Source organism: Galeopterus variegatus, unplaced genomic scaffold (assembly GCF_000696425.1).
Source record: "Galeopterus variegatus unplaced genomic scaffold, G_variegatus-3.0.2 Scaffold4981, whole genome shotgun sequence".
Lineage (NCBI taxonomy): Eukaryota > Metazoa > Chordata > Mammalia > Dermoptera > Cynocephalidae > Galeopterus > Galeopterus variegatus.
The window spans coordinates 104,050-113,596 of record NW_007731092.1 but is presented as its reverse complement, the minus strand read 5'-3'; the positions used below and the strand labels follow the sequence as shown (position 1 = coordinate 113,596).

General features: G+C 37.8%; 1 protein-coding gene across 1 annotated transcript in view; it reads left to right on the top strand.

Moving 5' to 3' along the window:
* Nucleotides 1-468: 468 nt before the first annotated feature.
* NOC3L (nucleolar complex associated 3 homolog (S. cerevisiae)) overlaps nucleotides 469-9,547 on the top strand; it is a 36,465-nt gene continuing 27,386 nt past the window's right edge. The window contains 6 exon segments of the mRNA XM_008588708.1: nucleotides 469-591; nucleotides 1,564-1,771; nucleotides 5,300-5,432; nucleotides 6,174-6,331; nucleotides 6,944-7,000; nucleotides 8,122-8,252. Coding sequence (XP_008586930.1) covers nucleotides 583-591; nucleotides 1,564-1,771; nucleotides 5,300-5,432; nucleotides 6,174-6,331; nucleotides 6,944-7,000; nucleotides 8,122-8,252 — 696 coding nt within the window. The 5' untranslated portion in view covers nucleotides 469-582.

Sequence of the window (9,547 nt, the reverse complement as noted above, 5' to 3'; positions counted from 1 at the left end):
CACAAACACGCCCAGAGTGCCCGTGGAGGGGCGGGCATTACACAAACGGAATAAGCTTTTCTCTGCTCTCAAGACTTTACAGAGGAAAAGACTAAGAAAATCACTGTCTACAACAGGATGAGATAAGCAACGTGAGGAGAGGCACAAAATGCAGTGAGATGATTGAGAAAACCAAGTTCTCTCGTTCTAAGAGGAGGAAACCGATTTCCCCAACACTTTAAATGAACTCGGGCGAAAGTAAAAGAATTAGAGTCAATAAACGTTGTAAAGTCCCTCTCTCCCGAGGAAAGCCACCCGTCTCGAACCCAGCCCTTCTCCGTGCTCCGCGCGTGCCCAGGCGCGCGCACGCCGGGGCTCCGCAAGCCCCCGGCCGCAACAACGTTACCGCGAGAGGGCGTGAGCCCGAGCCTGCCTACGGAAGTCCCGCCCCTTATTTCCGGCGGCGGAGGATAGAGAGGGGCTGGAGAGGGCTTCCGGCTCGTGAAGTGGCACGGCTTCCGCACGTGTGTCAATCCTCCGGGTTCCAGGGTTATCCCTACCTCTGGTAAACTTGTCGGGTCGGGACTCCCTTCAGACCTAAGGATGAAGGCGGTAAGTGTCCTCAGAAGCCCTGTCCCTGCGGCCTGGGGCCCTTCTGGCTGACAGAATCGCTGCCTGGTTTAATTCTTCAGCAGGTTTTCACCCTTGCATTGCGGAGAGTGGCGTGGATTCGGGGCTCCCTCCGGGCTCTGTACGCTGTCAGCTTTCCGGTCCTTAGACCGGGCTCATCCTTTGTCGCCCCCTGAGCGCACCCACGACTTCAGGGTGCCGCGATGGGACAAGCACGGAGTCTTGTATCCAGAGAATGGCAGACTGAGGGGTTCTTCAAGACCACCTTTAGAACCCTTTTTTCTATAGATGAGAAGCCAGAGTCCTGCCCTCAATGAGTTTATGAGTCATGGGACTTGGGACGAGTCCATTTGCTCCCTTAAAGGCTAAGGAGATAGGAAAGCAAGCGATTTGCCCTGGTTCTCCCTGAAAATTGGAGCTAGCCCTGGGATTTGGATTTCTGAGTGAGGGGTCACCAGCTAGAGAGGTGGAAAAGACCCGAATTCAGTTTTGCCCTCCTTAATTTAGGGATCTTTGACAAGTCTCATAACCTCTTTAGCCTTAGCTTTTGCATCAGTGATGTGAGGATAACAGCAATCACTAGTTAAACAGGCTGTTGGAGGTAATTTGTTGGAGCACTTTGTGTTAACAGGTGTTAGAACTGTGTAACAGGTGTTAAACTAGCCCTGAATAACGATTTACCATTAGATTAATGGTTCTTAACCTTTTTAGGGGGTCTTAGACCGCTTTGAGTAGCTTCGGACTCTGATCACAGGTAGACCTCAGGGTGAACAATTGATGCTCGTGCCATTCTGTAGGATTAATGCCATAGTTTGGTTTTAGTTCTTATATGTAAGATCCATGGCTGTGAGACATTAAAATAGTGGAATTGATCAGATGAAATTTATAATCCTCTTTTAAAAATGAAATAATTTAAATGTCTGGGTATGCAGCGCTCTTTCTGTTGTTTTCTAGAGAAGAAATAAAAAACAGGTCCCAAGCTTTCGCAAGTTGCTAAAAACTAGTAAAGTCAAACTTGAAAACAAGCTAAAAAATAAGCAATTTAAACAACAAAGCACTATCAAGAAGTACCGAAAAGAACAGAGGAAACTAAGGCAAGCTGTAAAAGATGCTGTGTCTAAGAAACCCATTCCGTTGGAGGACCCAAAGAAACGGCGACCAGGTAATGGTGAAAGCGTTCATGTATTCTCATTTCCATTGAGTTACTCTAAAATGTTCTCATGGAAATAACTTTGCTTTCTAGTAATCACTCTTGTTTCAGATCTTCCTAAGAGTAGGTAAGGATAGTAGTACTGTATGCTTTATCACAGTATGAGAAAACAATTCAATACGGTATTCACTGTGAGAAAGAGCTAGCCTCTGCTTTTAGTTTGTCTAGAAAACAGACCTGAAGATATAATGTTTGGGAAAAGAAATTCAGAGTAGCCATATAAATAAATGTTGGTCAGCATGCCAGTGCTACCACTTTCCAATTCATTGGCAGGTAAGAGCATTGCTTTTCCTGGTGCTTTCTTCACAGTGCTGCCAAGGTGCTCTTTGTTTTCTAAACTTCTGTCTTTCTTTTCACTTGGAAACTTGGAGTGAAAATGAGTTGTAACTTTTAGGGTTATTCTTTTTTTTTTTTTTTTTTGTCCTTTTTTTGAGACCGGCTGCACGGCGCTTAGCCAGTGAGCGCTGTGAGCGCACTGGTCATCCCTATATAGGATCTGAACCCGCGGCAGGAGCGCTGCTGCGCTCCCAGCGCCGCACTCTCCCGAGTGCGCCAGGGGCTCGGCCCAGGGTTATTCTTTTGTAAAACTATCTAAGAACTCCAATTATTCAAACAGGTAAGGAATGTGACCATTTTGAGTCAGACCAGTTCTTCTGCAACTTTACTGGTACTTTTAGGGTATTCATATTTGACTATATGTAATTATTAAATAATTATTCAGTCTTCTCATTTTCATCTCATTCTCTTAATCCTGATATATTTAGTTTGATCCCTTAGCAACATATTGTGATGTATAAAAGGACTGGAAGTCAGGAAACTTGAACTTTTCTCTTGATTTTGTTACTTACTAGCAATGTGGCATTGGTTGTCATTTAATCTCTAGGTACTTCATCTGTAAAAAATGAGATAGTTGACTTAGATACCTTTTTTTTTTTTGGTGTTTGGCTGGTGTGGGGATCTGAACCCTTGTCCTTGGTGCCACAACACTGCACCCTAATCGACTGAGCTAACTGGCCAGCTCTGACTTAAATACTTTTTAAGTCTCTGCCATCTAAGTTTTAGTAAAATTTTAAAAGCATGATGTGTCAATAGTTATATATTAAAAGTAAAAGCAAAAGATTACTTTATTCTTACATATTCAGTATCTAAGTGAAATCTATCAGGCAGTTGGATATGAGTATAAGGTTCAAGTGAAAGATCTGGGCTAGAGAGAATAGTTTTGGGAATTACCAGCATATAAATGGTAATTGAAGCCTTAGTCTTGGGTGAAATCATCATGGAGACTGTGTAGCATGAGAATATGTGAACCTAGGACAGAATTTTGAGGAACCCCAACATTTAAGAAATGAATGGAGGAAGAAAAATCTGTAAAGGGGTTTGAAGAGGAGCCAGAGAATTAGGAAGAAAACCAGCAGTGTAGGGTGCCTTAGAAATCAAAGAAGAGTGGTTAAGAAAGAAGGAAGTTCTTTATAAATTAACATGATATAGTTAATATATGTGAAAAATAGTGTGTGTTGAACTTTCACCCTCTTGAAATGATAGGCTATCACCTCATGTAATGATGTGTTTACACTATTTGAGTAAGAAAGGAAGAAATATATATACTCATAAAGTTATGTACAAGAGGTCTTCAAAAAGTTTATACAGAGATTCATATTTTCTTTTAATTTCATTTTTCCACAAACTTTTTGAGGCACATTTGTATAACCTATCAGGAAGAATTAAAAAAAAGAAACACACTATGCTTTGATCCAGCAATCCTAATGCTAGAAATTCGTTGTATGACTATATTTGAAAAAGTTTGCCAAGACTATATATGCCTGAGCATGTTCATTGCAATATTGTTAATAATGGCAATCCTCCCCGCAAAGAAACAAAACCACAGAACTCAAAAATAATCAAAATGTCTACCAATAAGGAATTGTTTTAAATGTAGTATAAATATGATGGAATACTACACAGCTGTTAAAAGTGAGGCAGAGCTATATTCTACCTATGATCTACATGATCTATGCAGCAAATGATATGATTATCATCACTTCCTGCTTTCTTCACTTTGGCTCTTCAAAAATTTTTTTAGCATTTGCATATTTTTATCTCATATGGAAGTTCATTAAACTAATGATAGAATACATTTTAAATTTTGGGAAGATATTGACAAATTGCCTGCTGGAAAATGACTTGACCATCTTAAAATACTAATGTGAAGAAGTCAGTAGGTTGGAGAGGTTGAAGATGTAGGGGAGAGAGAGGGCTTAAATGCTAGAACAAGGTGAGAGAAGGCAAGAGGTTTTGGGATCCATGGTACTGGAGGAGAGACACCTCTTTCTTGTTATAAGGGGAGAAAGGAAAAGATGGATGCAAATGCTGTTAAATTCAGTATGGGAAATTGAAGGAGTTTCTAGCTTATGGCTTTTCTTTTTTCAGTAAAGTAGGAAGTTAGGTCCTCTAATGGTTATGAAGTGAGGTAGGTGATGGGGTTAGAAATGTGATGATAGATAAAAGATTTGAAAAGGTACTCTAGGGAAGAGAGAAAGCTGATAGGAAACAAAGTGATTGTTCATATGCTTGAGAAATGTAAGGTTCATTTAAAGTACATAGGAATTCTATTCTGGGTAGTGTATAAATTTATATATAGCAATATTTACAATCTTATTGAAGTCAGGAAGAATTATAAGTTACATTTGGCAAGACGCTAAGATTGTCTTTTTCATGGTTGAATCCTCAATACTTAGAACAGTGCCTGGCTCTTAGTTGGCATTAATTTTTTTTTTTTTTTAATAAGAAAGAGAAAGATAGCAAGTGATACAGAGAGCAAGCAGAGAGAGAAGTTAGAGTGATCTATAGTTGGGGTTTTGTTAGACATGAGTATCTGAAGTGTAGGAAAAAAAAGTAGTTTAGGATATTGGGAAGAGAGTGGTTGAAGTGATAACCATGCAATCCAGCTAAGGGAGTGAAGACAATACATTGGAAGATAGAAAGTAGAGTGGTTAAAGGATTGAAGTTCTATATATTTGGTTAAATAAGAAGTGCAGTGGAAGTAACTGAATGAGACATAGAAGGACAAAAGGTTGTGGTCAGAGACTGGGGTGAGCACCACGGTTTGAGATGTGGCTGAAGTGGAACGGAAGTGAAAGTTGTTGGAGATGAGATGGAGCTAAGGGGTTTAGTCATTGGTTCTAAAATAACCTAAAAGGCATTTAAGAATGTGTGGAGACATTTATTTTTTGGTTATTATACAGACCTGGGAATTCTTCTGGCATTTAGATTTCAGGAATCAGATATGTTAGCATTTTGCTTAGCTCAGGACAACCCAGTGCAACAAAGAATTGTCCTGCCTAGTATGTTAGAGTGATCCCATTTAGAAATATGGCTACGGTATTAGAAAAACATAAGCTTTTCTTATTGTAGACACAAAAATGCAGAGTTCTACATCTCTAAAACTTGTTTCTGATTTTTTTGTGTGTATGTGTGGAACAGGTAAAAGGATTGAGAGGGAAAATGAGGAAGAAGAGGAAGCCCTTCCTTTGGATATGATGGATGAAGATGACTTACAGTTAATGAAGGATTTAGGACAGAGAGCATCTTTTCTAACAAGAGATCTTTCTTCTAGGTAGTATACTTCATTTGGGTTATAATCATTCACATACTTCACTGTTAAAAACGTGGTTCTGAATTTTACTTAGGTTGTTCAAGATTGTTCTCACCTCTGAGCACAATGTTTACAAAAAGTAAACTCTCCTATTCAGTTTGTTTCCTAAGTAAAGGAAGGTTCATGAATAGGACAGTCTGATTTCATTTAGCGCACATCTTCATTTGTTTTGAGTCTGAATAATGTAGTGGAGTGAATGGGAGAAGAATGCTGTTCTCAGTTTGAGGCATTGGCAAAACAGTCCTGAGTCGTTTGTGGCCATGATCTTACTTAATCTTCTTTATTAGGTAGGTATTGTTTCCATTTACAGAGGGGAAACATTAGTAGTGGGTCTGGAATTTAAACTTCGATCTTTTTAATTCTGAAGTCCATCCTATTCTTTGAAAGATTTTGGAAAAGTGAAAGAACCACCCTTGGCTCTGAAATATTCTTCAAAAAGAATCTGCTGTAACTTTCACCTTTATTTTTCATTTAATGGGAAAACTACATGTAATTTGATTTTTTGCGATAGACTATTTACGTGATTTACTTATTCAGTTGCTATTTGAGTGCCCACTATGTGCCAGACACTGGTCCAACTGCTCATATCTATATACCTATTGAAGGTTTTTTTGGCTGATGGTTTTTCTGTACTTTTAAAATGATAGGTCTCTAGCTATCTTTTTAAATTTATTAAAACTGAAAATTGAATTTTTTTTGCAGTGAGCCTGTTCACGCCAAGAAACGAAAGCATGAACACATCATAGATAAATATGAAAAAATACCAAGAACTCTGCAGACGACTCCAGAGAAGGAACTGATTCATTTGCTTCCTATCAAAGATAAAAGTGGTATAATTCCACAGACCAGGGAGAAGCCAGGTGAATCTCATCAGCTAGTGTTAGTTAAATTTCTTGATCCTCACTAGTATGAGTATCATCACATATTTTTTTCATTTAAAATTTAATTTTACTTTAACTTTTACCCGTTCCTACCAAATAGGGGTAGCCACAGTTAGTCATATAGTAGGTCTGATGATTTTGGTCAGAAATATGGATGATTATCTCAGTTGTCCATTGTACTGTGAATGCAACTGAAGCTGCAAGGTTCGGGTGATTTTCTTTTCAAATAATTTATTTCACCGAATTCTTTTGTTTCTAAAATAAGAGCATATTAACTATCCTTGCTTAACCTTTTTTTTTTTGCATATCTTTGTGTGTGTGTAATAAAACACACAGAAAAGTGCAGAAATCAAAGATGTGAAGTTACATGGTTTATCAAAACATGCACCCAGAAAACTACCCTCTAGGCAAGAAACACATACTGCCAGCATCCAGAGACTTTCCTTGTGCTTTCCCTTCAGTCACTAATTTCCCTCCCCATAAAAGCAATTACTATCCCGAGTTTTATGGTGATCACTTCTTGCTTTTTTAAAAATAGTTTCATCACTTAAGTATATTATCACAGTTTTAATACATGTATTTCCCATATAGTTATTGACAGTAACAAAGATGATGAAGATCAAGAAGAAGAGATGGAACTTGAGGAAGGTAATGCAATACATCTTTATAGTTACTAAATTGTCAATTGAAAATTATATTTTTTCACGTAGTAGTAAATGTGAGATAATTTAGATAAAATCTGTACTGTATATTTTGGAGTACTGCTCATTTCAGGGCCATTTTGAGCATTTTTCTACATTTGAAAGTCTCACCTTATGGATTTGATTCTTTTTTATGGGAATATTTATACAATTATATTGGTAATGTCTAGGCATGCATGAAGAATCTTGTTATTACTGTTCTGAATTACTTTTAATTGTAAGAGAAGGACCTGCCTATAGATAACTATTAGCTTTTTAGTTTTGGCTCATTCCTGAAACTATATTAGTGTGGAATTTGTGACAGAACAAACTGGTTAAATTTTACTTTCACTTAGCAGACCTCATTGATAGTGTAAATGAGATTACAGGTCATAGGCTCATTACAGATTAGGCTCGTGTGTTTATTAAATCTAATTCCCTATGAATTTCTTAAGATGGATGTGTTTTGTGTAGTTGGAAGTACTATATAGGGCCGGCCCAGTGGTGCACTGGAGAGTACGCTGCTTGGGAGTGCGGCGGCACTCCCGCCGAGGGTTCGGATCCCATGTGGAGACCGGTTCCCGCTCACTGGCTGAGCGCGGTACGGGCGCGACACCGAGGGTTGCGATCCCGTTACCGGTCAGTAAAAAAAGACAAAAAGAAAAAAAAAAAGAAAGTACTATATAGAGTTGAAAATGGAGGAGAATATTCTGTACTTAAAAAAAAAAAACTAAATCAGATCACCCTTTCCCTTAATTAATATGAATTATTGTGTGTTTATCAGCATAGTAGTTAAGAATGTGAACTCTAGAGTCAGACTGCCTGGGTTTGAATCCCATTTCTGTTAGGTTTATGAGTTTAGCCAGGTTGCTCTCTCTCCCTTTGCCTCAGTTTTCTTATCTATAAAATGGGTCTAATGATAGTGCCTGTCTTATATGATTGTTGAGAAGATGATGTGTAGTCATAAATAGAAAATTCTTAGCTATCATCATTATTGTTAATACTAGAAGAAAATTATTTCATTAATTAAGGTTCTTGGATACTTGTAAATAAAGGAATATTTAAGAGGGGAAATCTAATCTGTTTCAGAGAACACTCAAGATCCCATTCGAGAGCTGACCATAGAAGAACATTTGATTGAGAGAAAGAGGAAACTACAGGAGAAGAAAATGCATATTGCAGCTTTGGCGTCTGCCATATTATCAGATCCAGAAAGTAATGTAAGTAATATTAATTTCTTTAGGTTCTTCATTTTAGATATAGTATAAATGTTTGATATATTAAAATTCTCTCATTTGCATGCACAAAAAAGGAAAGCGTTAATTAAACATAGTTGCTGGGTTAGAGTAAGAGAGTAGACTGAATATTAACTTAACCCTACATCTGAACTTAATTTCTTTTGGGATCTGAGAAAAGTCACTTACACTCTGAGTGTTATTTTTCTCATCTCCATGTGAAGATATTAGACTTATTGTTGTAACTCTAAAAGAGGTAAGTCTATAACAATTGTATTAGGGAGGAGGAACTTGCTTGCAAATGTGCTTGACTTATCTATACAGTTTTTAATAAGGAACATGCTACACAGAATTCACTGAATTAGTTCAGGAGTATTTGTAAGTGGAAAATATTTTAAGTGAAATTGGGCCAGCAATGTAATGAATTATAATTGGGCCATGTGTGTGATGGTGAAAGCAGTGAAAGTTATAACATGTGAACTCAAGAAACCTGAGGTTCAGTCTTGACCTGCTAAGTCATTTTACCCAAGACTCACTTTCTTCATCTCTAAAAAGAGGGTGATATCTATTTCAAAACTTTGTTGTGAAGATTAAATGATAAAATATACATGAAGTCATATAAAGTATCCTATTATTATATTGGTATCACCAGCATCCTACTGTATTTGTTTATTGAATAATAAAATAGATTATTTACATTTATAGAAGAAATTTCATGTGGGTATGCTTTGTAGTAGTACATGTCTTTTTTTTTTTTTTAATTGAAACATAATTGATTGCATGTGTCTGTGGGGTACAGCTTTGTATACCAATACCTGTGTGCTGTGTGTGATACTCAAATTAGGAAAATTAGTATATTCAGCATTACACAATGTAATCCTAGTACTTGTCTTTTTCTAATAAAGTGAGGGGAAAATCTGGGGCAGAATCGGGGAGGGGGATATTTTTCACCTGTGTTATCTCATTTAATCATTATAAAACCATAGAGACAAGAACTATGATCTTGTAAATTTTTTTTTTTTTTTTTTTTTTTTTTTGGTCCTTTTTGAGACCGGCCGCACTGCGCTCAGCCAGTGAGCACTGTGAGCGCACCAGTCATCCCTATATAGGATCCGAACCCGCGGCGGGAGTGCCGCACTCTCCCGAGCGCGCCACAGGCTCGGCCCAGATCTTGTAAATTGATCTCATTTTACAGCTGAAAAATTGAGCTTTAAAAACTTCAAGTGATTTGTTTCAGATTTTAACAGACACTAGATTGGAACCCAGGTCTTCTACTCTGG